The 27,251-nt window shown below is 51.1% G+C and overlaps 12 protein-coding genes across 12 annotated transcripts; 9 read left to right on the top strand and 3 right to left on the bottom strand.

Annotated features, from left to right (window-relative positions):
• Positions 1 to 317: 317 nt before the first annotated feature.
• Positions 318 to 548, top strand: CABS01_03950 (uncharacterized protein; the record flags this gene model as incomplete). The annotated part of the gene is made up of 1 exon (XM_060537322.1): positions 318 to 548. The coding sequence occupies one exon, from the start codon at positions 318 to 320 to the stop codon at positions 546 to 548; it is 231 nt and encodes a 76-aa protein (XP_060391580.1).
• A 165-nt stretch (positions 549 to 713) lies between these two features.
• Positions 714 to 2,090, bottom strand: CABS01_03949 (uncharacterized protein; the record flags this gene model as incomplete). Its single annotated transcript, XM_060537321.1, has 1 exon — positions 714 to 2,090. The coding sequence occupies one exon, from the start codon at positions 2,088 to 2,090 to the stop codon at positions 714 to 716; it is 1,377 nt and encodes a 458-aa protein (XP_060391579.1).
• A 1,130-nt stretch (positions 2,091 to 3,220) lies between these two features.
• On the top strand, positions 3,221 to 3,388 carry CABS01_03948 (uncharacterized protein; the record flags this gene model as incomplete). The annotated part of the gene is made up of 1 exon (XM_060537320.1): positions 3,221 to 3,388. A coding segment is annotated over one exon (168 nt), but the record flags the coding sequence as incomplete, so codon positions are not given.
• A 2,116-nt stretch (positions 3,389 to 5,504) lies between these two features.
• Positions 5,505 to 6,462, bottom strand: CABS01_03947 (RTM1; the record flags this gene model as incomplete). The annotated part of the gene is made up of 2 exons (XM_060537319.1): positions 5,505 to 6,217; positions 6,294 to 6,462. The coding sequence occupies 2 exons, from the start codon at positions 6,460 to 6,462 to the stop codon at positions 5,505 to 5,507; spliced, it is 882 nt and encodes a 293-aa protein (XP_060391577.1).
• A 3,653-nt stretch (positions 6,463 to 10,115) lies between these two features.
• Positions 10,116 to 10,652, top strand: CABS01_03946 (uncharacterized protein; the record flags this gene model as incomplete). Its single annotated transcript, XM_060537318.1, has 1 exon — positions 10,116 to 10,652. The coding sequence occupies one exon, from the start codon at positions 10,116 to 10,118 to the stop codon at positions 10,650 to 10,652; it is 537 nt and encodes a 178-aa protein (XP_060391576.1).
• A 1,815-nt stretch (positions 10,653 to 12,467) lies between these two features.
• Positions 12,468 to 13,037, top strand: CABS01_03945 (extracellular serine-rich protein; the record flags this gene model as incomplete). The annotated part of the gene is made up of 1 exon (XM_060537317.1): positions 12,468 to 13,037. One exon carries the CDS (start codon positions 12,468 to 12,470, stop codon positions 13,035 to 13,037), a length of 570 nt encoding a protein of 189 aa, XP_060391575.1.
• Positions 13,038 to 13,963: 926 nt separating this feature from the next.
• CABS01_03944 (arabinofuranosidase) lies at positions 13,964 to 17,042 on the top strand (the record flags this gene model as incomplete). Its single annotated transcript, XM_060537316.1, has 3 exons — positions 13,964 to 15,569; positions 15,627 to 15,709; positions 16,176 to 17,042. The coding sequence occupies 3 exons, from the start codon at positions 13,964 to 13,966 to the stop codon at positions 17,040 to 17,042; spliced, it is 2,556 nt and encodes an 851-aa protein (XP_060391574.1).
• Positions 17,043 to 17,880: 838 nt separating this feature from the next.
• CABS01_03943 (proline oxidase) lies at positions 17,881 to 19,367 on the top strand (the record flags this gene model as incomplete). Its single annotated transcript, XM_060537315.1, has 2 exons — positions 17,881 to 18,473; positions 18,539 to 19,367. 2 exons carry the CDS (start codon positions 17,881 to 17,883, stop codon positions 19,365 to 19,367), a joined length of 1,422 nt encoding a protein of 473 aa, XP_060391573.1.
• Positions 19,368 to 19,792: 425 nt separating this feature from the next.
• On the top strand, positions 19,793 to 20,751 carry CABS01_03942 (pyrroline-5-carboxylate reductase; the record flags this gene model as incomplete). The annotated part of the gene is made up of 2 exons (XM_060537314.1): positions 19,793 to 19,835; positions 19,898 to 20,751. 2 exons carry the CDS (start codon positions 19,793 to 19,795, stop codon positions 20,749 to 20,751), a joined length of 897 nt encoding a protein of 298 aa, XP_060391572.1.
• Positions 20,752 to 20,875: 124 nt separating this feature from the next.
• CABS01_03941 (uncharacterized protein) lies at positions 20,876 to 21,799 on the bottom strand (the record flags this gene model as incomplete). Its single annotated transcript, XM_060537313.1, has 2 exons — positions 20,876 to 21,599; positions 21,660 to 21,799. The coding sequence occupies 2 exons, from the start codon at positions 21,797 to 21,799 to the stop codon at positions 20,876 to 20,878; spliced, it is 864 nt and encodes a 287-aa protein (XP_060391571.1).
• Positions 21,800 to 22,613: 814 nt separating this feature from the next.
• CABS01_03940 (1-pyrroline-5-carboxylate dehydrogenase) lies at positions 22,614 to 24,551 on the top strand (the record flags this gene model as incomplete). Its single annotated transcript, XM_060537312.1, has 4 exons — positions 22,614 to 22,763; positions 22,825 to 23,297; positions 23,353 to 24,302; positions 24,379 to 24,551. The coding sequence occupies 4 exons, from the start codon at positions 22,614 to 22,616 to the stop codon at positions 24,549 to 24,551; spliced, it is 1,746 nt and encodes a 581-aa protein (XP_060391570.1).
• A 1,115-nt stretch (positions 24,552 to 25,666) lies between these two features.
• On the top strand, positions 25,667 to 27,038 carry CABS01_03939 (uncharacterized protein; the record flags this gene model as incomplete). The annotated part of the gene is made up of 2 exons (XM_060537311.1): positions 25,667 to 25,876; positions 25,938 to 27,038. The coding sequence occupies 2 exons, from the start codon at positions 25,667 to 25,669 to the stop codon at positions 27,036 to 27,038; spliced, it is 1,311 nt and encodes a 436-aa protein (XP_060391569.1).
• Positions 27,039 to 27,251: the final 213 nt, after the last annotated feature.

The raw sequence follows: 27,251 nt of genomic DNA, 5'->3' as shown, positions 1-27,251 counted from the left end.
TCCCGGGCGTTCTGGCGTAGTGTGAGACGAGGGGACCAACGTCAGATCGCAGAGGCCGTGTGTTCTTTTGATCTCCGGTTGATGTACGCCACTTTCCCTCCCACCCAATTTTCCAAGACATTTAAGAACCTCTGAGCCCCATCCTCAATATCCCACCCAGTCCCGGATACCCGACGTGCCCGGGGTGTGGACGAAATTGGCGCGTTTGGCCAAGGCAACGACTGCAGCCCAGCAGCTGCACTCTGCTCTGCGACTGCGACTGCGACGGATTCATCGTTTTCTGTCGGTGGACGTCGGTGGCAGATGGCGCGTTGAGAATGTTTCGGACTTTGACATACTGTTTACTTAGCTCTCTCGGCATCGGCGCAAAGCCCGAAGTTGAGATGGGGCGCGCGCACCCGCATCTGCACACTGTTCATTCCATCTTGTCTAGAGTTCGCTTGCTTGTTTGCCGTGTTGGAGTTCTTCCAGATACCGGTTTTTCTGGTTGGCTCTGCTTTTTACTTCTGCCCTGCCCGCCACCGGCTATATCGGCCGGGGTTGGATGACTACAGACTTGCAGTTCTTAAAACCGATCTGTTTCTTCCTTCTCATGCAGGAGAGAAGCTCACTGTGTAGCTTATTGTGCACAAGGTTGATTTCATTGCATCAGTGGTCAGGAAATGGAGGATATTGTCCGGTACGTTTGTGCCTTGCTTCCTTGCCTCAACCTCTCAGCCTGCATGCACCTCGAGCACTGCTTGAGGGAAGGCCAGCCATTCTGACCAGTAATCTCCTAAATGCGCCGAGACGGAGCGGATGATCCACTGGCCAGCGTCTCCAAAGATCCAGTAACTGCGGCACCAGTGAAGGAGGACAGCGTAGAAGGCGAGGATGACGAGGGCTTCCGGGCGGCGCTGCTTAACGACGTCGATGAAGCCTGTTGTGACGCGGACTCCGAAGGCCATGACGGAGGCGGATTGATGCCTGGATTTCATGGCAATGCTGCGGTAGATGGAGTACGACTGCCGTAAAGACTCTGTTGCATCACGGCAGGCTTGGAGGGAGACGGGGCCGAGATCGGCTTGGTCGAGCATACTGTGAAGGATGTCGACTTCGGAGCGCTCGTTCGGGTCGGGCTTATTAGATTCCAGGAAGTCGACAAAGGGCTTGCAACCGGATTCGCGGATGATGTGCCAGGAACGGCCGGTGACGGTGCTAACGCCGCGGTGAAGATTGAGGTACCAGGCGAATTGGTCGAGAAATCCGTTGAAGTCGCTACGGTAGCTGCGGAGGGTATCGCAAAGGACCTGAGTTCCGAGGCAGGATGCGAAGAGGAACATTGGGATGCAGGTGTCATCGTCGATTTCCTCCTTGGCGTCGTTGAACAACATGAGAGCGCGGGTCTGGAGCTGGGTTGCCTCATGCTGGTAGAAATCAGCGCGTTGGGGATTCAGCTCGGCCATGTGCTGGGCAGAAAGACCAAGGAGGACGTCCATGAGGTAAGGGGCGTGGAGGGCAGCCTCGAGGTTCATGTCAACCAAGGGTTTCATAAATACGTCTGCGGCCATGAAGGTGCCCATACGGGTTTCCAGGTGGTGGAGGAGGCGCATGTGTTCGAGGGTAAAGAATTGGCCGTTAGGGGGGCTCGGTACGCCGCGGTCATCTTCGGTGCGCATGACAAAGTCGTTTACGACTGTGGTGATGGAAGGTGAGGTTGCAAAGGCAGCCGCTGTTGCGGCGGCGGAGGCGCCATTGCCATTGCTACCGGAGCTGCCCGCTGGGCTGGCGACAAGGGCGGCGGCTGCGGCTGCTCGCTTGGCGGCCGGGCCAGAGGAGACGGCGGAAGAGCGAGCCGATGCCGGAAGGGAGTCGAGGTAGGAGCAGTGTCGCTCAGCTGTTGCGCAGTTGACGCAGGTCGGGCGTGTTTCGTCGCATTTCACGTGGCGGCGCTTGCATTCTTTGCATCCGTTGCGAGATTTCCGGTGGGCTCGGCGGAGTTTGACGTCGCCTGCTGCTGCGGCCGATGCCGATGCTCCTCCCGGTGTACTGACGTCGCCGTTTGTCGAGCCGGTGCCGGGGGCGGGAGAGTTGCTGCGTGAGATGTCCATCATTCTCCAGGTACCTCGAGGTTGATTTGTCTCGGCCGGTGGGATGAAAGCGATGTGGAGGGTGGGTAGATTCAAGGTGAGTGGTTTGCCATGGGGCCTTTTCGACGTGTAGCAAAGCAGGTAAGACGTGGTGTCTGTGGCCGGCAAACGACGAGGGCCTTCCTTTTGTGTTGAAGAACGCGAAAGGAAATGACAATGGACGAGAGAAAGAAAAAAGGGAAGTGTTTGAATTCGAGGAATGATTTTGAGGGATGCGAACCCGAGGGAAGCTCAGCCTTTTTTTGGTGGGGGGAGGGGGAAAGGAAAGATGACCTACGAAGATACTCCGTAGCTTGAATGGATAAGCTCAGGTCAGTCCAGTTAAGGTAGGAACGGTACCTGGCACCACTTGGGAAGGTATACAGTACAGCGTGCCTACCTGCTCTAGAGACGAAGTACTCGTGCCCGCCCCTACTTTTTTGGGTATTCGGGACTTATCACCTACTAAAGTGGGTGCTTTTTAGCTAAACGGCTACGTTAGCTATACGGGTATAATTATTGCGATTTATCTCTATATATTACTACTTTTATTACTTTTTATTATAATACCTAAATTTAATACTACTAAAGAGGAGCGTATATAAGTAGCTATTGTAGCTATTTACGAAGACCCGGAGTTATTAATTATAGTAGCGGTTTAGTAATACTTTGTTTTGTGCTAGAAGCTTAGTTAGAGGATTTTTAGTAAATACTCGTTAAAAGAGCGTACTAGCTACGGCTATAAGCTTATTTAGGACTAGGAAAAGGCGATTTATAATTATATTAATTATTTAGACTAAATTAACTTACTCGTAAGGCGCGAGCTAGTTATTAATATTATTAATTATTTACTTACCGAGTCGTAAGACCTAGTAAATATTAATAATATTAAGGATTTATTTCTTTTTTTAATTATTAATTCTTAATAGGCTAGTCGATTTATTAAGAAGTATAATTACTTTTTAGTTAAAGAGAAAGTGCTAGATACTAAGTAGCGTAAATTTAAAAATAAGAATATTATTAACTTTTATTTTTTTAAGCTAAAAGAGGTCGTTAATAAGTATAGGATCTAGCTTTTTGATATATAAAATATAAACGAGACTAGATTTTAAATAGGGGTTAGGAAATTTAGTATAGTTATTATAAAGAGAAGAAGGGCTTATTATTTTACTTTTTTAATTAATAAAGAGTTTGCTACTACTATAGAGGCTATTTCTATTACTAGAGATTACGTACTAGCTTTTCTAATTTTTAGTAGCTCTATTTATATAGCTAGGTAGTATAGCGTTAAAAAGCTCGAATTTAATATTATTATAGGAGTTTTACTTACTAGCTATATAAATAATATAATAACTTTAGATTAGATTAAGTACTTTAATATATATACGAAAGGTTAAACTAGGGGAGCTAAGAGACTACTATTTATAAATAGGTATAGATCTTATTATACTATCGAGTTTATTAAGTATTATAATAAATACGATATTATCCTATTTAGATTCTTATTATATAGTATATATATTCTTTAATCTCTTAATATTATAGTTTTCTAGCTCTTTAAGTATTATTATACTAAGGTACTTAACTTCGTAGTTTAAGAAGGCTATACTAATATTACTAAACTAAAATTCTTTAGCTTTATATAGTCTATTCGTAAGGAGGTATTTAAATATTCTATAATTCTTTTAGTATTTAAAAAAATAGGTATTTACTTATATAATTTATAAATTATATTTAAAAAGATCCGTAATCGTAGCTACGATTCTTAATTAACTATACTACTTTTTTAAGAGCTAGGTTCTTTACTATTTATTATATTTATAATTATTTAAAAGCTCCGCTACGTTACTTAGTATTTATAAAAGGATATAAATACCCTTAATAAGGAGATTTAGTACTTAATTAGTAAGGCTTCCCTACTTAAATAGAATCTCGAGCGGTTTATTCGTAGAGTATTTATATAAGGCTCTAAGCTCTTTTAAATAAAAAGAGACCTCGGCCTAACTTAGCTAGCTTAATAAATAAGTAGAGCCCGTAAGTAGGGTAAGAATAGTTAGTTATAGACTAAAGGAATTATTATAATAAAGGACAGTTAACGTATAATTAAACGGAAGTAAGTATTTAAAATTACTAAAGTAGTAGTTCTTATTAAAGTAGTAAATACGAAAATTTACTTAGTTATTAAAAAAGGGGTTTTTAAAATAAAAAAAAAAGCTAAGAAGATAAGGAATACTAGCTAGTTTTAGCTTATATATATAATTAATAGTCTAGATAATAGGCGGCTATTAAAAAGGGGGTAGTCGAGGCTTGTGTATAATAATATATAATTAATAATTATCTGCCCGTTTAGCTAAGGAGGCCGTTTGGCTAAAAAGTACCTATTTTAGTGGGTGATGAGTCCCGAATGCCCAAAAAAGTGGGGGCGGGCACGAGTACAGACTACAGGGAGTTACAAAAGTAAAGTAAGGAAGGCACTACTGAATATGCCTACCTTCCCACTAGTTTCGTACAGGGGTGCGGCATCTACCGCGCTCCAACATGACTTCAGCGGGTCCAAGGGCCACCGGTGGACGTTAATACGGGGAAGCAAGTTATGGAACTGAGGGAAGGGCCATTAGGAGGGTCTGCTACAGGGGCTACTCTGCAGCTCAATGCACCCAAAAATTCCTAAACAGGACCTTCAGGGGAGCAATGGAAGGTCGATGGACGCTGCGCCAACCAAGTCCACGCGGCCCCTTCCCCCTAAATCTTTATGATAGTGTGGACAGGTGCGCCCACCCACCTGCGTGCCTTCCTTAAAATGCCCACGCGGTTGTATTAGTAACCACCCTGTAAAACATCTCCGATCCAATGGCAACGTCAAGGAAGCCAATTACGCCGGAAATGGCCCGGTTGTATGATCCAGACCTAGAGAAGCTAATCGTCAACACGATGAAATACATGTATTCAGTCCCGTTGACAAACATGGACATGCAGGAGTTGCTAGTCGGTTCGTCAAAGTGAGGATACCATACACCAAGGATTTCGGGCCAACGGTTTGCACAACATTTTCCTCATTTATCATTCTAGTGCGTCTAAAGTGCTAAATACTAAGCCAAGGCAGGATACCCGGCTTTCCGCGGTTGATACCTTAGCCCTCCGCCCATCGCTAGGTATTATTCTGGAACATTCAGCGTTGTCTCCGCTGACCTGAATCGTTCAACTCCTCGGAACGATGATCGTGACATGGATCACTGGCCTTCAAACTCCGCCATGTCTCTCTGTCCTCCATTCCCAACAATTACACTAATAATACTCCGTAGGTGTGCGCTCGCTGAGCATCCCCAATGCGAGCCTCCACACGCAATTTCCGCCGGACGAAAAATCAAAGAGAAAAAGGCACTCTAAATTTCTTCTCTATCGCATGGTCTTGCGCATAGAGCCGGGCTGGTGCTGCTCACTCTCCACCGCCAAGTCATAGTTCTCCACATCCGAAGCCGACTGCGAACCGCCCTTGCGGATCTGGAACGCCGAAGGGAACCGGAACCCGAAGGCCACCATGACGAAGAACATGAGCGTGGCGTCGAAGACGTACAGGGTCCACTCGTGACGGAGCGGGTATCCGTCGCCGCCGAGGACGTACTCGATGAGACGGAAGATGGATCGGACCATGATGCACGCGCTGACAATGTAGAGCATCCACAGGCCCGACTTCCAAGGCGAGTGGCCCGCCAGGGACGCCTGGGTAGGGTTCTTTGCGAGGCGCGAGTGGAAGACGATGGCGGTGACCCAGAAGATGGCGAAGAGCACAATCTGTATGACAAGGCCGGCGACAATAAGGTTCTGTCCCATCTTTTGGCTGCCGTTCTTGACCATGAGACCGCCACCGCTGGCCTGGACGAGGAACGAGAAGCAGTCGCCGGTGACGAAGATGCGGGTGAGCCAGTTGATGCGGACCACCGACAGGGACTCGCCGTGGACACTGCGGATGATGCGGCCGAGGGTCATGTAGACGGATGCCGCGAAGAGGGCAGGCGCGATGAGGATCGTGAGGGATTGCATTACGTAGGGTCCGACTTCGCCGGTGCGGTCGCGTGCAATGGCTCTGCCTGCATATCCGATGATTTCGACTGGATAGGAGATTTCAATGTCAGCCCAGGGTCTTGATACCAGGTAACAATTGGAAGGTCGAAATTGGTCACGTACGGATACCGCCTATCACAAAGACGATGCAGAACCACGTCTTTGTCCTGGCAATCTTGTACGCGTGGAAGAGCGTCGCGAGGACGAAGAGGACCTCGAAGATGATGGCGGCGACCAGACTGGGCACATAGTGCCAGAGGTAGTAGCCGTTGTAGGACTCGAGGGTAGGCATCTTGTCAAAGTCTTGAGGATTGCCAGGAATCGGTTATCGGTAGTTGGTTTGTCCTCCACCTTTGCCCATTCCCTGCCTGTTATTGTGGGCTGTGATTTTTTCGTGGTATTTGATCGCGAGATTAGACTTGCTTCAAATATTGGCGTCCGATGGAAAAGAAAGGACTGCTGATTTGCTGTTGTCGATGGAAATCTCGTCCTAAGACCTCGTTGGTGTTGACGTTGTTGCTGGATATGTTGCCAAGGGCCAAGGGGGTGTCTCGAAGTTGTAGTCCATCTTTATAGCGTCCCCAAGAATGGGAGATGGGGGCGGTTGGAACTTCAGTTTGCTGCTGCGGCCACCGTATACGCGAACTCTCGAATAAAGTCTCTTTGACGGCATCTCCATACGCGTTTGTCGTGAACAACAGGCAAAGAGTCTAGATGTGTCTGACTATCAACGTGTGAGATCCAAGCTTCGCTGGTATCCACAGGTGGGGTCTGAGTCTTCCCCATAAGGATGTATACGTGGATTAATTGAGTCGTGATTGGCTCGTGTGTCCCACTCCCCTGCTAGCCTTGTGGGTGGATCTCACTACATATTCCTTTCGGTCGACGAATCACATCCCATCCCATACGCGTACAGAGAATTTGGCCGTGATGTTTTTGCAATCACAGAGGCTGAGGGAGGCATGCCGGGACTCGTCACCCCACCACCCTTCTGACATTCAATCTCTTTCACATTTGTACGGATATCAGAGTGTGAAGTCCTACCCAATCCAACTTTCCGTCGTTCGTCTGATGCAGGGACAAAGCCACGCCGATAAGGAACATCCCGTTCGGCAAGCTTACGTACCTCATGCAACCCCCCTTCCAGTCTTTGGAAGAGGCTGCATTTACGTGTATTTTTCCCCAGCAAAACTTGCAACACTGTCACCAAACACGAGGAAACTCTGAGTGTGGCTTGGCCAACAGAAAAAGTCCCATCAAACAGCTCCACGGGAACGGCGGCGATCGTGGAGCCATGCATACTTCGTAAAATCACCTGGCCGTCAACCTTGTCTCTCCATTTACTCTGCGCAATCGTTTCGCTCTTCGCATTCACAAAATTTTGACTTCTGCGCCATTACTTCTAGTGATGTAGACGAACGGTAGTCTGTAGAAATCAGGTTACCTTTGAGGCTTAGTCCGGAATCCGGCAACCGCTCAGCTGTTTTCGGACTTGACCGGGGTCTCGCTTTCGGTTCGTCTTGGCGCCTGCAGTGGATCTCTACCGTCGTTCCGCGCTGCCGGAACCTTTTTGCGTTGGCCGCGCTGGCGATGGGAACAGCGGGAGGCGGGAACGTCCTGTCGGTATCGCGAACGAGGCAGACTGGGCGGCGGACTTGGCTCAACTTTGGATGTCGAGATAAGCCTTTGCGTCACTGCATTGCCAAACTCAATCGCTTGACCTGAACATGGGATGTTATACTGTTGTTCGCGAAGGCGTGGCTGTGGTCGCCTTGTTCGACATTGAGTTTTCTTGTCAATATCGGTGAATGCTACTGTCACCACGTGGTGCGCTGCCATTACAAGATGACGCAAAAGCACACGATATGTAGTCATTTGCTGTGTACATCGCGACTAGGATACTCGTTTTCGTTCCCAGGCGCCTGCATCTTTGAGAATCTTCACTCTTCAACGACTGTGCAAAATACCCGTCAGATTCCGTGCAAGTTTCGGTCCACGCATGTGGATAGTGACGACCTCTTGGTCGTTCCGCTGCAATGCTCTCCAAATCCGAGACAAACGCTGAAATGGGTACCGGCGGCTGATTTAAAAGTGTTGGACGGCAGTTCATTTCTATTCTAGGCCAATTGGAAAGTAATCTCCATAGCCTAGAATTTGTACTAGATTCTGTACAGAGTACTTGACAAAGTTTATCGTCACTTGATTGCTCACTAGCAGATACACGTATTTCTGGGGGCGGGTCCACTCCGAGACCTTAATACGTGGAACCCGGGTACTAGGGCCGTCAGACATTGCAAATCTTTATTTCCTCTATCAAGTCCCTTTTTTCATATTTGCTGACCTCAAAGACCTAGAGACTTGCTGACTCGACATTTTTCAGCATTTGATGTCTGTGGCCAACCGCTCATCATATCTTGCTGTAATTGTAAGATGCTAGTCTGTCAGACGAGTCAATGTACGTTTATACATGCATTCCTCACGTTCTCTTGGTTGAAATACGGCCAAAGCGTACAAGCATGAGTAGATTTTCAACGTCATACACGTATGCTGAATGACTCGGTGATGGCAGGAGAATCTGAAATTTTCAGTTGGGCCCCAAGTAAAAGGAAAACTCTTCACCTAGTGCGGATTTTTCGTTCTCTGTCATACTATCTCATTATGACAGGCCCATGAGTAGAACCTATACGTGTTGTGAGGGGACATGAGAATAGGTCGATCTTAAGAACTTCGAAATTTGCGATGTGAATTTGTGCGAGGGTTTCAGCTCATAACAGTGCCCGGGCTCCAACCCAACCTTTAGCACAACCAGATTGGCAGTGTCCAAGGACAGCACTTCGGATTTAGTGATAGTTCGAACTCAATCTGGAGTATTCATCAATCTCTATCTTTGAGAAATGGGCTCTACGTGTAGGCTATTTGTCGTCTGCGGTGTTCCATGAATATTCTCGACTCGACTTCCCTTTCAGAGGTCAATCTACTTTGAGAGTAGCCAGATGAATAGGTGATTCAAGTGATTATTGTCTTTAAGAATTATTCACATGCATCCATCCTGGAGAAATCATACTCAATTACTTGAATCTCGCACAAGCTTTATATCAAACGTTCTAGACCAGGTAGTGCAACAATGGGTTAGGGAAGTTGACTCTACGACGGGACTAGCTAGTAGAGCAACTGTGATATCGAGTCTTGGGGGAATGAAGATGAACCCTGGAGAACCGTGGCCAGTGAAGGAGTTGGTACCTGAGGTTGGTCTTTGCTACTCTCAATGCTGTCCCTTCCTTCAAGGTCGCGAACCTCCCGCCAGTCCACGTGAGTCCCCACTATTTGGAAATCGCATGTGACAGAATGCTGAAACCACCATCTTCACGTGAGCAGGTCATCCAAAACGCATTTATGCAATTGGAAAACGACTTGCATGCAAAAAGAGAAAGTTTGAGAGCTGGAATACTGATGCTCTAAGGAGATACCTCTGAGCGTTTAAGCTCGTCGCGCCCCATGTTATGAACTTACCCGATCCCGACGTCACTGTGCGTGTGGCAGCAGATCAACCCCGCCACGCAGCAGGGATGTCGCGAGAACATGAAAAACAGAAAAAGCAATAAGCGAATGATGTCAGTACCTCCCTCACTATGGCTGCTGCCCGCCCAACTTTCCTTGACTTCTTCGATATCGAATAATTCCAAAACCTTGCAATAGTCCGCAAGCAAATCCTACCCAGTGACTGTCAGACCTGCACGACTCGCTACCGAAATCTGGCAAGTAATCGACAGCATCCCTTCCTTCGCCTTGTTCATTGCACTGTTTCGTCCCGACCGTACGGCACAGCACAGCGCAACTCCACACTTCATCCCACCTCAGCATTCCATTCCCCGAGCTCCAGCCTCAAGCGTCCAAAAGCTCCTCTTCGAGCAACCTCGCACGGCCACCGACGCCACACTTCACATAATGTCTTCCCCACCAACACCACCCGACGAGAAGCAGACGGAAGAACAAAAGCAGACCCAAAAAGAAAAGGTTCTCGCCCAAGCGACCGCCAAGCTCGAAGAGGCACAGAAAGAGACCGAAGCCGCGCAGGCGCTCCGCGAGCGGGCCGAGGCGACCGAGGACCCGGAGGAGAAGAAGAAGATACTCGCCGAGGCGGCGGAGCACGAGAAAAAGGCGCAGGGGTCGGCTAAGCAGTCGAAGCGGCTGCAGAGCGGCGTGTGGCAGGGCGGCATCGGTGGCGCGGGCATCGGCGCCGGACTTGGTACGGGACTGGGCGCCGGGGTGGGTACGTTGGTGGGGGCTGTTGTCGGCGGTGTCACAGCTATCCCTACGACAGGGCTCGGGCTATTGGTTGGCGCTGGAACGGGTGCGATACACGGGCCTTGGTATAAACTGGAACAGGAGAAGAAGGAGGCTGAGGAGGCCGAGGCGAATGGGGAGGATGGGGAAGAGTCCGAGGATGGAGAAGGAGCTGAGAAGGCCGTCAAGGCCGGATGAAACCTAGACCGCGGTCGTGTTTCCTTGTGTCTTGTCCTGTTTGTTTGGCGACGATACCATCTGACGAGAGCTGTATGATATACGGTTGCCAGCTTTCGCCTTTGGGATGCGATGGGTGATCATGGCTTACGACCGAAAACGACCATTGCATATAGCCTTGCTTTCAGTTTTCTTTTCCTTTCTGTCATTCTTCTTTCCATTATACCTAGCATAGCAACACGATCTTGGGTTCTTTCAGGGTTTAGATTTTCAAAAAGAGGTGTAGGAAAACACCAGCTATACGTATGGGCTTATGCGGACGACCTAGAAACTTCATGACTTAGGTGTCAATACTCGCAGTGAAGTCCACAGCCTCATGCTATTCTCGGCAGCGAGGTTGTTTATGCTGTTTATTGGCTCCAGGCAAGTCACACATTAGGCGCAAGGTCTTGGTGATCAAGGATAGCTGAGGTTAGCAGCCTACTGAAGGACGTATCTCGGAACTCGAGCGTTATGGAGGTTGGCCATATGACTGGTCGCTGCTGAAATATGTTGAAGAGAGAATTCTTGTCGAGACGCCGACAAGCTAAATCGATCCTTCGGCTCAAAAGGTCTATCCATAGGTGTGTAAAATACCTTAGCTTACGTTGCTCTAATCGTGTCATTTGGGGATATGCAGAGTCCTGGTTTCTGTCGCGGACCGTCTTCCGTCATCGGGCTCAAGCTCTCTAACTCTTCGAGAGGCGTATAGGCATCGAGAAGCCTTTCTTTTCTGCTTCCGCTGATGCCGAGTTCAGGCTATGAAGTATTGACGGGGGTTTCTCCTTTGCTAGGCGCCATCGTACAAGTGGATAGTAAGGGTCAACTGCGCTCATTCCAAATATCAAGATGGGGCATTTAGGCTGTGATTCTGATTAAACCGGGATGAAGTGATCTAAATCTCAGTTCGGAAACGGAACGAAGGTATCGTGAATATCAAACACCTATTTTCGGCATCGCAGGATTTTCCATCGTCCTAGGTTCGGAGGGAGCTAGAGCAAAAGGAGGGATACCAATATATTCAGGGCTAGTCCGCATGGCAAAGTCATGCACATATACCATGTTTATCAGTCACCACTTGGCTAGCTTGAAATTGGTAATGGAGTTTAAAATTAGACGCGGGCAGCGTTCATCTCAGCATCGGGGCGGTGTTTGCTGGCAGCCCACGAGCGAGCTCAGCCCCCGGCTATTAACGACCTTAGCTTCTGCGATATGTGCCGCACACGCATAGGTCAGACGCCAATTCCACTGTCAGCACGTTCTTTGTCCGCAGCTGCGCGGCAACGGACCACTCACGTCGCGTTCCTCGTTCGTCTGAGTGAGATTCTAGCGCCAACAAAGGATCTAGTGCCGGTTGGCAGCCCTCCGGGTAACCGCCGTCCCGGATCTGCGTGCCAGGCGGTACATGACAGATGAGGAAACTTCTTTCGGAGAGCTAGCGTTGTTCACGCGAAGGAAGCTGGGAGATGAGCTTCCCCCAGTCGGAGGAGGCGGGTCGTGTAGGTGGAAGAGGATGCTTCAGTAGGGCTGTACAATAACGCCGTCAGCTGGTCACGATGACCAAAGACCCAAAGCAATAGCATCGCACGACGCTGTAAATTATATATAATAAGAAGATGTCGCTGTCGGTTAGTGTATTTGTTCTCCCATCATCACACATTCGCGCAAACAACCAAACCAACCTTCCAACTTTTCCTATCTTCTTTCCTATTTTTCTTTATTTCCTAGAGTCTTCTCTCTCGCTACGCATCCGAGTTCTACCTCTTACATACATCCAAAACCACGGATCCAGACAAAATGTTCTCCATCAAGACCTTCTCCACCGTCCTCCTGGCCGCCGCCGCCACCGTCTCCGCCGCTCCCACCAACACCGCCGGCACCAAGACCCCGACCCGCACCTACGAGCTCACAGGCGTCACCCACTCCGTCGTCGCCGGCCTCGGCGGCCTCCGCTTCGACCCGGACAACGTCGTCGCCGAGGTCGGTGACATCGTCGAGTGGCACTACCTGCCCCGCAACCACTCCGTCGCCGAGTCCAACTTTGGCAACCCGTGCAATCCCCTGGCCGACGGCTCCTCCTTCTTCTCCGGCTTCAACTTCTTCACTCCCGAGGGCCAGTCCGGCAACGTTTTCCAAATCGTCGTCGAGGACAAGAAGCCCATCTGGTACTACTGCGCCCAGAACGCCGGCCAGCACTGCAAGAACGGCATGGTCGGCGTCATCAACCAGAACTTTGACAGCCCCGACTTCACTCTCGCCAAGCACAAGGCTTTGGCTGCGCAGAAGGGCGATGCTGTCATTCCTCCTGTTCAGCAGGGTGGCTTTGTCATCCCCAACCCGAACCCCCTTGGAGGCTTCAAGCTCTAAACATACGGTCTATCGATGATTAGGCCATTTGATTGTGGGAGCTATTGGGCTGTCATGGCGGTAATTGCATGTGCATTGAGCGGGTTGCACGGTACGGTCAAAAGGGAATTGCATTTGGCGGCGTTAAATTTTGGGAAATTTGAGCTATCTTCTGTCTTACAACCTTCGATTCTTAGCTTACTTCAGATATATAACATTCTATAACACTCATTCACTCTCTGAATTCCATCAATCCCTGCGCATTCATGAACATCGAAAGCTTTTGAACACGAAATGCGGCTACCAAAAGATATTGTACTGTGAGTATGGTTCCCCTAGGTGGCATGTTACAAAAGTCGTAGACACCTCGTATAGTCGCTCTTCACGGGGAACAAAATAAAGACAGGATGAAAGTGCCTCATAAGTAGGTCTAGGATGCTTTATGTTTATTCGACTTAGCAACCATCGCTAAATCCGCGATTATCCCCTGAAAGGTGTCAGCCGCTTGCATACGCTAGGCACTCTTGTTTATAAGCGACTTTGTCGGATAGATCAAGCCTATGAATACGACGGTATCATCGGGAAAAGAGCCGAACACGACGGGTAATTTGTGCGGGGTTCAAGACGATAGACAAACCACATATGAACGCTCAACCCCGCCCTAGGATACCTTAATCACCCAAGATGGCATCAAAATCAGACCATTGAATTGGTGGAAGAAATGCAGTGAAATTGCTAAGAAATCGTTCTCGGGTTCGCCCACAATTATGCCACAAGCAGAACTCTGTGCATTGCCGACAGTGCGTAATCGCTAAGATGTACCTTGGTCGAAAAAAAGACTTGATACAAAAGGCGACTTAACGCCCAGGGCTACTCAATCAAACTCGAAGTGCTGCGAGACAAGATCCGACATCTTCAGATTGATCACGTTCGTCTCAGATCTCCCAATGCGACTCTTCAGCCTCGTCTGGCTGTCAGTCGTCACACTGGCGGCCCAAAGCCAGTCTCAGGAGGTCAACAAAACCTTCAACAACCCGATCCTCCCGGGTTGGAACTCTGATCCTAGCTGCACTTTTGTCAAGGAATATGATGACACGTTCTTCTGTACTGTCTCCTCATTTCTGGCTTTCCCGGGTGTTCCCGTATACGCCAGCAAGGACTTGGTAAATTGGAGACTTGCCAGCAATGCTTTGACGCGACCGGAGCAAGTGCCGGAACTCTACCGGAACTCGGGACAGAATGAGGGTATTTGGGCGTCTACAATCAGGTTCCGCAAAGGAACGTTTTACCTCATCACATCGTACGTCTCTTGGTATGAAGGGTGGGGCCCCAAGATCTTACTCTTCACAACCACCGACCCATACGATGATGCCTCGTGGACGGGTCCCCTTCGCGTCGAGAATCCGGCAAACGATATTGACCCGGACATCTTCTGGGACAACAACAAGGTGTACATGTCGGTGGCTGCCGGTATCTACATTAGCGAAATCGATCTTTCGACGGGCGCGGCAAAGGAGCCTATCAAAGTCTGGAACGGCACCGGGGATCGCAACCCCGAGGGGCCGCATTTGTATCGCAAAGATGACTACTATCATCTGCTGATTGGAGAGGGTGGAACGGAAACAAATCACTCTGTAACGATTGCTCGAGCGAAAGAGTTGGCAGGACCGTACGAAGGAGCTCCGCACAACCCTATTCTAACGGCCAAGAATACCGACTTGTATTTTCAGACGGTGGGACACGCTGACCTCTTCCAAGACGCCTCCGGGAATTGGTGGGGTGTCGCGCTGGCAACTAGGTCAGGTCCCGAGTGGGAGATCTACCCAATGGGGCGCGAGACTGTTCTCTTTGCCGTCAAATGGGATGATGGGGGTTGGCCAGTACTCGACGAGGTACTTGGTGTTATGGATGGACCTTTGCCTCCCACGAACAGAGATATCCCCGGCAATGGTCATTGGATCAACGAACCCGACGTTGTCGACTTTACGCCGGGCTCGGAGATTCCTAGGCATTTTATCTTTTGGCGTCCACCAAAGACAGATCTGTTCAGAGTCTCACCGGAGGGGCATGCCAACACGCTGCAGATATCTCCTTCACCTGTCAACCTTTCAGCAACACCAGAATTTAACCCAGAACAAGATGGTCTCGGATTCATCGCACGCAAGCAGAGTGCTACGCTGTTCAACTACACCGTCGACGTCTCATTCCAGCCAAAAGTTGAAAACGAGGAAGCCGGCATTTCGGTCTTCTTGACCCAATTCCAGCACATAGATTTAGGCATTGTGAACTTGCCAGCTTGCTCCAACCAGTCGCTTGTTCCGAAGTTCCGTTTCAAGGTCGAGGCCTCAGGAAAGCCCAACATCACCGTTCCCGAGATAGCTCTCGTGACAGTGCCCAAAGCCTGGAGATCGGAGCCGATAAAGCTCTCCGTATCTGCTATCAGCGACTCAAAGTATGTTTTCGGGGCAGCTCCGGCTTCTCGCCCAGAAGAATATCTGGAAATTGGATCGGCGAATGCGTTGATCGTTTCTGGAGGCAGTGGCCCGTTCACCGGTAAGCCCCCTAACTCAGTCCATTGAAGTTCTGATGATTGACATGGCGATCCTGTAGGCACAATTGTCGGGGCGTATGCTACTAACAATGGCGGTGATGGGATGACGCCCGCATACTTTAGTCGGTGGAGGTACACTCCTGTGGCACAAAAGATTAACCACGATACTCTTGTACCGGCGACTTAGAAATGGGGGTTTGACATCAAAGCCATCACTTATCCTAGTCTGGCGAATAATCACGCATTCCACTTGCACTCGACAAAGAGATTCTTGCCAATATTACACTTGATCTTCAAGCCTTAAGCTCCCCTCGAATACCAAGTTCCAGTAGGAGTCCTATTGATTTGGGTAGGCGTTGTAGCAGCGGCGGTAATCCGGAGGTGTTTGCCGAAGTGAACGGCTTTGAAGTGGATACCAGCAGTAAGAGCCGGCCGAGACCTCCATATTTCCGGCTGTCTGCTGTAAAGTAACACGTCATCAGAGGGGTCGCATCACTTCCATCATCATTAGAACTTTACCATCGCCACATAAGATACACATAATACCTCATCAACAAAACAACCTAGAGAACGCTGAGCCACAGTCATTTGGCATATTGTAACTCTAGTTCAACTTCGTGCTACTTGGCAACATGTCAAATGTGGACACATCAATCGGCGCGCGTACCACGGGTGCCGCAGCCGACTTCGCAGCAAAGCACTCGGAAGAGCACCCATTGAAGCTCTACGGCGGCTGGTTCTGCCCCTTTGTCCAGCGATCATGGATCGTCCTCCACGAAAAACAGATTCCCCACCAGTACATCGAGATCAACCCGTACAAGAAGGATCCCGAGTTCCTAAAGATGAACCCTCGGGGGCTGGTCCCGACCTTGGCCGTTCCCGTGGATGTGAAGGGCAACGAGCAACGACCGCTCTACGACAGCACTGTGGTTTCCGAGTACCTTGAGGAAGCATATGCCGGGAACAACTATGGGCCGCACCTTCTCCCGGAGGCGGCGTATGATCGTGCGAGGTGCCGGTTGTGGATCGATCACATCAACTCTCGCGTCGTGCCGGCATTTTACAAATTTATTCAGCACACTCCAGAGAAGGAGTACAGCATCGAAAAAGCACGTGATGAGTTCTTGGCTCACATCAAAACTTTGACTGCACAGATGGATTCCGAAGGTCCCTGGTTCTTGGGAAAGACATTCAGTCTCGTGGACGTGATGATAGCCCCTTGGGCCATGCGTCTGTTCCTATTCGATCATTACAAGCCAGGAGGACTTGGGATCCCCTCTGAAGGGGAAGGCGGCGATGATGAAGCGGCATGGAAGAGGTGGAGGCAATGGTACGATGCTATCAAAGAGAGGCAAAGCGTAAAGGATACGCTAAGTGACGGTGATGCCTATATTGAGGTGTACAAACGGTACGCTGAGGACAAGACCAACTCGGGGGTGGGACAGGCAACAAGAGGTGGAGGAAAGTTGCCTTGAGGAGATCTCTCTGATCAATAGCGACTATACAACCCGCCACTATCTGCCCCATATGGTCAAGGTAGCCGGCGGTATTTGTATAGACCCCTCAACGGAGCGAATGCCGGGCTTATACCAATCCCTTGGTTTCGATTTTCCGACAATGCATCTCGACAATGCATCTGCAACTAGTCATTGACTGATCACTAGACCATTTCACTTAGTCAAAGGAATCAAGGGGTGCTCCGTGATAGGACCTAGGACGAATCCCCGCGATGCTCGTATCACTCGGCGCATTTTTCGTACCTGCCACCCGTTGCCCCGACTTAGACTATCATCGGCCCCCTCTCCGACTCAACCCATCCGGATTCGAAACCGACCAGTCGCTCAAAGATCCGTCCACCCCCACAAACATGACCTAAAACAATCGGATTCCAAGGCCGGTTTTGGTTTCAGCGAACCTTCAATCTAGCCCGTCATCATGGACCCCCGAGATGTGCCACCGGAAGCGCACACTGCATGCACACCTATCTTTGTCACCTCGTGACAGCCAGACATGAATGCCTGTGCTATCTTACCCCGCGTTGTTAAGCGGGGTATCGATAAGCTGGCATCGGAATCCACGTGGCTGTGTGTCTATTGAGTTTCCAAAGGAGTATACGCATTCTGACACTTCCGATGTCGTTGGGAGCGTCTGATGGATCAGCTATGCGTTGGTGTGTAGGAAAGGGAACTGGTACGGCTCACCAGGATGGACCACGATGTGCCACATGCCACATCATAAAGGCAATGCGTCCGCTCTAGTAGATACTATTGAGTTCAAGTCAGAATAATCATCATCACATCAGTAATTCTCACCATGAAGCCTTCATACTGCAAATCCTCCCTCACGGCAGGAAAGCCTGTTAGCCGCCATGTCACAACCGCATTCTCAAAGACGACTAGACCAAGGTCACTCTCTACAGCACCCCTAGTTGCAGACAAGGCGACTGGTATTGTCACACCTTCTACTTTGGCAGCTCTGCCCACACCAGTTCTCATGAGGTCTCTTTTGGTCTCTGCCATCTCCTCAAAGCCTATGCTCCTCGGCCCTTCACTCGCAGCGCTATCATTCTTCACAAGACCAAACAGAGGATTCTTCACAGATGTCGACAGAAACCCTGTTCTTCACTCTTTGCTCAAGAGCGTTTTTTACAAGCAGTTCTGTGCGGGAGAGACACCAAAGGAGACGCAAGAGACCATGCGGCACCTGAGATTTATGGGTTTCCGCGGTACAATCCTCACATACGCGAAAGAAACAATTTTTGATGCAAAGACGAACGTGGAGCACGGCTTGGGTATCGAGTCGGAGGATCTGACAAAGGGTGGTCTCGATTCTACCATCGAGTCCTGGAGGCAGGGTGTTTTGGAGACTGTCGATCTACTTGGTGATGGCGATCAACTTGCTCTCAAGTAAGCTAAAAATCACTTATACGCCTTATGATACCTGACAATTTGCTAACATTGCCAACTCGCAGACTTACAGGAGCCGGCCCTCGTGTCACAGAAGCTTTTGCCGCAAGGCAGCTGCCTCCCCAACAAATGATGCAAGCCCTCGAAGAAGTGAGCCAAAGATGCAAAGACCGTGGCGTGAGACTCCTCCTTGACGCCGAGTCTCAACACTTCCAATGGGGCATCTTCCTTGCAGGCATGGAACTGATGCGCAAATTCAACCGCGACGGCTACGCTACGATTTACAACACTTACCAGGCATATCTCAAGAGCACTCCGACCACCCTGGCCAAGCACCTGGAGATGGCCAACCAAGAAGGCTTCACGCACGGCCTGAAGCTAGTCAGAGGCGCCTACATGGGCTCCGACGAGCGGTCCCTGATTCACGACACAAAGAAGGATACTGATAACGCCTACAACAGCATCGCGCAGGGTGCCCTTAGGCGGCACATTGGAGAATATGGAGCCCCGGGCGGCAAGCCGTTCCCCTCGCTCAACCTCTTCCTGGCGAGTCACAACAAGGAGAGCGTGGTCACGGCGCACAAGCTCCACCAGCAGAGGCTAAAGGAAGGACTCCCGACGGTGCCGGTTGGTTTCGCGCAGCTGCAGGGCATGTCGGACGAGGTCAGCTTCTCGCTGCTGGCGCTCAAGGAGGAGGGGAGCCAAGACCCTTCGCCGCAGGTGTGGAAGTGCTCGACGTGGGGCAGCATGGGCGAGTGCGTGGCGTATCTTTTGCGGAGGGCGGTGGAGAACCGGGATGCCGTTTCTAGGACGGTGGACGAGTATGCGGCGCTGAAGGCGGAGGTGGGCAGGAGACTGCGGTCTAGATTCTTCCGGTCTCGGACTGTTGGCTAAAGATAGCAAATCGATCTTTCTTCGTTAATCGTTAATCTTATCTGACATGTGTGGGTCTCTCGTGATATGTTCCGAGTAAAGAGACTCAGAGAGAGAGAGTGCCGTGACTCCGTGAGGTCGATGTTGTGTCGGATGGCCTCCCGTATATCAACCCCACTTGATTAGCTTCGTGGCGGGGGATCTCCCGTCCAGCGCCGGTGTGAGGGGTAGCTACTAGGACCAGGGTAGCTTTATCGCACTCGATTCACATCAAGATAGTAGGGGGAGGGGCATTTCTTCAGTTCAACTCAGAGCAGTCGGCCGAAAAAGGTATTGGACAAACAACAACTTCAACCAAGCGAGAATTAGCCCAGATTCCTCTCAACCCCCAGCCTCTCATCAGCCGGCAAACAGTACACATCTCACATTAGACCACAAGAGTCAACATGGAAGCATTCAAGGATGTCAAGCTGTGCATTTTGGGTTGTGGTAAGTTACTATCATATGAGATTGATCGTTCGAACTACCTATGCTAATCAACCGGTACATAGGTAACCTAGGGATTCCCATTCTGAAATCACTGCTGGAAGACAACACCCTCCCCATCACTCAATTCATCGCATGTGTTCGAAGCGAAAAGTCTGAAGAAGCCCTAAAGACACGCTTCTCCAGTGCAGGAGACAAGCTCGTGGTTTCAAGGGGCGACAACATTGCGGCCTTGCAAAAATCGGATGTTGTAGTGCTAGGAGTGGACCCCGCGGATGTCGAAGAAGTTCTGTCCAAGCCGGGTACGAAAGAGGCTTTGAAAGACAAGCTTCTGATCAGCGTAGCCGCCGGCTGGACTCGAGGCAAGCTAGAAGCTACGATATACGGAAGCGAAACGACATCCGAGAACACAGAGGACCGGGCTTGGGTCGTTCGGACGCTCCCCAACATTGCGGCTATGGTCTCTCAGTCCCTTACTGCGATCGAGATCTCGGAGCCATCAGTGCCAGCCAAGTACATGGAGCTCACCGAAGCCATCTTCAATAAGATTGGCAAGACGGTGAAGATTGCGCCGAAGCTGATGAACGCTACGACCGCCGTGGGAGGATCTACGCCAGCCTTCTTTGCAGTCATCGCAGATGCTCTCATCGATGCTTCCGTTGCCGTCGGTGTTCCAAGGGATCTTGCACAGACTATGATCTTCCAGTCCATGCTGGGTAGCGCGACACTCATGCAGAACGGTCTGCAACCAGGCAGCCTGAGAGATCAAGGAACATCACCGGAAGGGTGCACAATCGGAGGCCTGATGGTCTTGGAGGAAGGGGCTGTAAGAGGACACCTTGGAAAGGCTTTGAGAGAGGCTGTGACAGTCGCTCGTCTCATGGGTAGCGATCCTCACCCCAATGATACCAGGCATTAGTTCAGAGGTCGGACTACCCATTATACAAAAGTTGCATCTTCACACATCGCGATTCACGACTGAGAAATGTGATTGGCACTGCAGAATGCTTTCAATGCTATTATCTCTATTTTCTAACCAATTGCTATGTGTATGCTGAAAACCATTGCTGGAAGAAAGTTCGCAACTCCAAATTTGCCAAACACCCAATACCAAACGCCGGTATAATTCTCACACATCGCATCACGATCGTCGACGGCATGTGCTCCCGCGTCCGCGCAACTCGATTAGAGAACGGTAGCCTGCTTTGCCTCTCGTAATAGTCCAGCGCAATCAGATGAATCGGCGATGCCACGACTTGCGACAACACGGGAACCGTCAGCTGCGTGATTGTCGCCTTGGCATGTGGGGAAGACGTGACAGAGTCCGGGATTGCTGCCGATATCCAGTTCGGGAGCGTAAACGACCCAAAGATGGTGACAGCGTCTCTGACGAGGAACGTCGCCGTCGCGGCTTTGGGAAGCTTGCGTGGGGCCGCCGCCACCACTGCCTTTCCCACCTCGGGAGCGGCGCCGGAGGAGGAACCAAAGATCTCTGCGAAGCGGAGGTCCTTCCACACCCCGAGGGGTACGTTGACGAGAAACGTGGAGGCAAAGGTAGCTGTGCTCGCTGCGGCAGCTGCACCGTCGAACCTCTCGGCCACGGTGGTGGCGGCGTTGGCTGTGACGTAGGTTGCTGCGTACAGGGTCCAGACGATCCCGAGGGGCCGGGCGAAGAAGAAGCCGCGGGGTCGACGGATGGCGGAGCGTAGTTGGGCGTGGAGCCCTCGGATGAGGGGCCGCCCTGTTGTTGTCCGCTCGACTACCGCTCTGCAAACGGTTTTTGTTTAGTCAATGGAATTCCAAGGGTCCTGGGCAGATTTATCTTACCGATCTAGGATTGTGATTGCCGGAGAGATGAGGATTGCGGAGATGGTGCCAGCCGCGAGGTCACCCGCCAAGTTTCCCCAGACGGAACATGGTTCGTGGTCGTTGTGTTCCAGACCTTGTTGAGTCTCGAGCCGAGTCATTCTCACAAGCGTTTTGGGTAGGAGAGCGCAGACAGTCTTCCATGCTTGGTAGACGTGGCTAACGCCTTACTTATCTCTATTCTACACCCATTGCATACCCACAACTCCGCTAATTGAGACAGATGTGCTACGGATGGCCCGTGATAGATAGCCATTTCCTGGATTTAACAGCATTGTGACTGCTTCAAACTTGTCTTCTAAGTAAGTTGTGAAAGCTGAGCCCCACAACTAATGTTATCGATTTGTCTTCGCCATGACGCCGCATTTCCTAAAACTTATCAATCAGAACCCATGGCTGTAGCAGCGTAATCGGACTTGTCTCCGTGAAGCCATCGTCGACTACGTAGAACCACCATGTATCAAGATAGGACTCTAACCGCGATGGAGCACGGGAACAGACGCCGCCGGATGCAACTGTCAAAGACCCCCAACCTCCGATTTTGCGGGGAAATGCACCATGACTCCGCACCGGCGGGGGCCCTGCATGTAGATATCGGCAGGGCGTCCGCAACCCCTCCGCTCCGGGATCTACCCCCGTCCGATCTCGGCATGATTGTGAAGATGACATCGATTGTGATCTTGATTGGTTCACGATGCCATGTAGCTATCGGGAGCTTGACCGGCCTAGTGCAGCAGCCATTGTCAAATAAGACGATGAGACTGCGAAGCTGTCATATGATCTCAAGCAGTATCAGCAAGCTCTCCTCATCAAAAGCACAGGTTCATCACCCATAATCACCCCATCGACACTCAAGACGAAATCTTCGTGTATCATTTTCTATCTTTGAGCTTTATACCCATACAATCAGTCAGAATGCAAGTCCACAGCGTCATGAGGTCTGCGAGACCAGTTGGATCTCTGAGATCAGGATTGCGCCCTACCACAGCCCCGGTCGCTCTTACACAAAGAAGGACGAAGGCGACTGCGCCATTCAGACTTCCCGACCCCAGAAACGAGCCCAACGTGAGTTTTAAACCGAATCTGAGGAGGTACGCTCAGGCATTGGCTAATGATCATTTTGCAGCCCACATACACAAAGAACTCTCCCGAGCGCGCAAAGCTCGAGGAGGCCCTCAAGAAGCTGCGCACCCAGCTGCCCGCCAAGAGCGACCTTTTCTTCGGCGGCCAGACCCAAGTCGCGGCCAAGTCTTTCGACACCGTTCTTCCCTCCGAGCACAAGACCAAGTTCTCCAACTTCCCCCTCGCATCCAAGGAGCAGGTTTCGTCAGCAATTGAGTCGGCGCTGGAGGCAAAGGAGAGCTGGCAGAACACCCCCTTCGTCGACCGGGCTGCCATCTTCCAAAAGGCGGCAGAGCTCGCCGTGACCAAATACCGCTATGAGCTCATCGCGGCGACCATGCTCGGCCAAGGCAAGAACATGTGGCAGGGAGAGATTGACGCGGCTGCCGAGTTGGCCGACTTCTTCAGACTCAACTGCAACTTCGCGGCAGAGATTCTCGAGAAGCAGCCCACCCGTGGTTCTGACGGCATGTGGAGGTATGTGGATCAAGCGATGATTTTCAATGAATTTGATACTGACAAAAACTTTTAGTCGCCTGGAATGGCGTCCTCTGGAGGGTTTTGTCTACGCCATCTCCCCCTTCAACTTCACTGCCATTGGCGGTAACCTCATTTCCGGCCCCGCGCTGATGGGCAACGTTGTCGTCTGGAAGCCTTCACCCAGCAACATCTACGCCAGCCAGATCCTCTACAACATCCTCCTTGAGGCTGGTCTGCCCCCCAACGTCATTCAGTTCGTCCCCGGTGACGCCGAGGAAGTCACTGACGTTGTCCTTAACCACCGCGAATTCGCCGGCCTCAACTTCGTCGGCTCCTCCGACGTCTTCCGCTCCCTGTACGCCAGAATCGGCGAGGGCATCGGCAAGAAGACCTACCGCGAGTTCCCCCGTGTCGTCGGCGAGACTAGCGGCAAGAACTTCCACCTCATCCACCCGACCGCTGACATCGAGCACGCCGTCAACCACACTATCCGCGGCGCCTTCGAGTACCAGGGCCAGAAGTGTTCCGCCACCTCCCGCGTCTACCTCCCTGAGTCTAAGGCCGAGGAGTTCATCTCCAGCTTGAAGTCCAAGGTCGAGGAGATTACTATTGGAAGCCCCGACGGCAAGCTAGATGCCTTCATGGGCCCCGTCATCCACGAACGCTCCTTCAACAAGATCAAGAACATTATCGACGAGAGCAATAAGGATTCTTCCCTTAAGCTGGTGGTCGGCGGCACCTACGACGGCTCCGACGGATACTACGTCAACCCCACCGTCTACGTGGCCGACTCTCCGGACCACCGCCTCTTCAACGAGGAGATCTTCGGCCCCGTCCTGGCCATCTCCACCTACCCCGATGCCGAGTGGTCCTCCACTCTGAAGAAGGTCGACCAGAGCGGAGGCGGCTTCGCCCTGACCGGCGCCGTTTTCGCCAACGACAGACGCGCCATCCGCGAGGCCGAGGATGCCCTGCGCTACTCTGCAGGCAACTTCTACATCAGTGAGTTTACCCATGTTCCCTTCCCCACCACTAACGTCAACGTGTATCCATTTGCTAACTCCAAACCCTCTCCCAGACTGCAAGACCACCGCTGCCCTGATCGGCCAGCAGTCCTTCGGCGGTGCCCGCGCCAGTGGCACCAACGACAAGGCAGGAAGCGCAGACGTCATGCGTCGCTTCGTCAGCCCCAGATTGATCAAGGAAGAGTTCTTCCCTCAGACTGAGTTCCTGTACCCTAGCAACAAATAAGTGCAGTGTGTGGGATACCGAATGGGTCGCGGTCACGGTTGCATGCAAAATGGCGCATTGTGTAATTTAGGGATAGTCAAAAAATGAAGAAATTTTACATTCACCCCATTTCTTGAACATTAAGAGTCCTGCCGCAAATTCGCAAATTGCGCAAAGTAGCGAAGCTACCCTTGTCAAACACCAACCTTGCATCTTAGTATCGTCCCGGACGCAAATGCTCTGATTCATTTGGTCAAGTACGGAGACTTGAAGCAACTATCGTCCCACTTGCCAGAGGTGAATTGCCTGGGCGGCGCCGAAGAATTGGTGGCCTTGGTTTGCTCCATTTCCTGTGGGCTTAAGAAGTGACGTAACATGCTGACTGAGTGTTACGGGAATCACCACAGCGGTAATTTAGTCTTACGGAATGGGAGTCACATACTTGCAAGTCTACTACCTACACAGTACATACATATCACGCGTCAGTTCTACCAGCGATAGGAAAACCAGGAATGTGTTCCTTGAAACCATGTGATATCGCTATCGCAAACCATACTCTCGTCTTTTACGTCTTGATCTCGTTGCCGAACATTACTACGCAATCATGAAAGCTTGTGGCTGGGCGGTAAGATGACCGGCTGGATGGCCGGCGTGTTGGTAAAGTTCCACCCGAGTCAGTTTGACCAATCAAGCGAAGGTTGACCACCGGGTCAGCTCCCGATGTCTCTTGGACAGATATCGGCTCACCATCCGCCTTGATAGCCCAGAAATAGAGCCACGCCTCTTGTGCCGCAAACAAGTTCCAGGCCATTCAAGTTGCCCGGCCGTGAACAGAGTAACACGGCATTGATTCCACCACGGCCACCACCCCGCTCGACGCGGCTACGCTAACCAACTACCCCATGATGGAGATGGTGCCATGAGTATCTCCAGTATCTTGGATCCGAAGCCGGGGCAAGGGCCCGAAGCCAGCCGGTCCTGGGAAAGATCACGGAAGGTCATATACGACTGCTTGAAGATATCATACTTCAATGGCTAGTAGTGCTGCTCAAGGGCCCTGTATTCACACTGAATCAACAGTGCTTTCATTCGCACAATCCCGTCCTTAATCTCCGCCTTAGCCTCCAACCATCATCATGGGTGTCAGTAAATCCGACCCAATCATCATTGTGGGCGCCGGTGCCTTTGGTCTATCTACGGCCTACCACCTGTCTTTGGCTGGCTACACGGACATTTCCGTTTTCGACAAGCACGAGCAAATACCTCCCAGGGACTCTGCTGCCAACGATATCAACAAGATCTTCAGGGCTGAGTACGAAGACCCTTTCTACACAAATCTCACTATAGTAAGTTAAACCCCAGTGAGCTGCCTTATCTACTAGGGAAAGCCTCTCTGACTTGCAACAGGAAGCTGCGAAAGCATGGCAAACGCCTCTTTTCGCACCCTCATTTCACCGGGTAGGGTTTCTTCACTGCGTCTCGGCCAACGCCCCTGAGCGGGCCGCCGAGACTCTGCACAGGTTCCAGAAGGCCTCAGAAGACCACCCCCTTCTCGCAAAGTACGTGGTGCCCATCAAGGGTGGCCAGGACATCAACTACAATGTCTGGCAGTACGGAGAAGGCCCGTGTTCCGGCTGGAAGGGCTACCTTAACAAGTTTGACGGATATGTCCACTCTGGCAATGCCCTGATCGCCCTTTACAACGCTACCCGGGTACGGGGCGTAAAGTTCTTCCTCGGGCAGCACGGTGGCGTACAGGAGATTGTGTACCAGAACACCGGTGCCGGCCGGAAGGCAACCGGCATTAGGACGCAGACTGGCAGTCAGATTTCGGCGAAGCTCGTGATTGTCGCTACTGGCGCGGCAGCGGCGAGACTTGTTCCAGAGTGCGGCAAGCAGGTCGTTGCCAAGTCTTGGTCTGTCGCTCACGTCGAGCTGACAGACGACGAGACGTCTGCGCTCCGTGGTATCCCCGTCACCTACGCGCGCGACCTCGGTTTCTACTTCGAGCCGGATCCGAAGACCAACCTGCTCAAGCTGTGCCCCATGGGCGGAGGATACGTCAACACGGATCCAAAGACGGGAATCTCACTCCCGCCGGCGTATGAGGAGAGCCAGTTTATGCCGCCGCACGATCAGGCCAAGGTGCGGCAGCTGCTGGCGGAAACGCTCCCGGCACTCAAGGACCGTCCGCTTATCAAGCAGACCATCTGCTGGTTTGCTGACACGGCTGATTCGGACTTCATCATCGATTATGTCCCTAAGTCGAGTGACTCCGTGGTGCTCATGTCTGGTGACTCGGGTCACGCCGCGAAGCTGATCCCGCTTGTGGGTGACTGGGTCAAGAACCTTTTGGAGGCTCCTGATAACAAGCAGCCGGTCGCAAGGTGGCGTTGGAAGGAACCTCAGGAGAAGGAGGCAGGGAAGTGGGGAGATACCGTTAGCTGGCGCCTCGGAAACACCGAGGAGTTTGCAAAGATCCGCCAGGCAAGGACGTCAAAGCTGTAGATTATCTATCCACATAGCATTGTCTTATCATTCATGAACCATGCTTATCCCAGAGGGTTCCCTTGACGTTTAATCTGATTCTGTAAAGAGCTGACAACACGGGGCTTACATCAGTCTTGTCTGTTGACAGTAAACAGACCGGCTTCCTCTCCGAGTTGTCCGCCATAGTCGACAGGCCCCATCCTCGGAGTTCGATCCTGTGATAGTGAAAGA

The sequence above is a fragment of the Colletotrichum abscissum genome (genome assembly GCF_030869225.1).
Source record: "Colletotrichum abscissum strain IMI 504890 chromosome Unknown Scaffold_7.1, whole genome shotgun sequence".
NCBI lineage: Eukaryota > Fungi > Ascomycota > Sordariomycetes > Glomerellales > Glomerellaceae > Colletotrichum > Colletotrichum abscissum.
The sequence above is the reverse complement of the archived record's forward strand: the minus strand, read 5'-3'. Positions and strand labels throughout refer to the sequence as shown.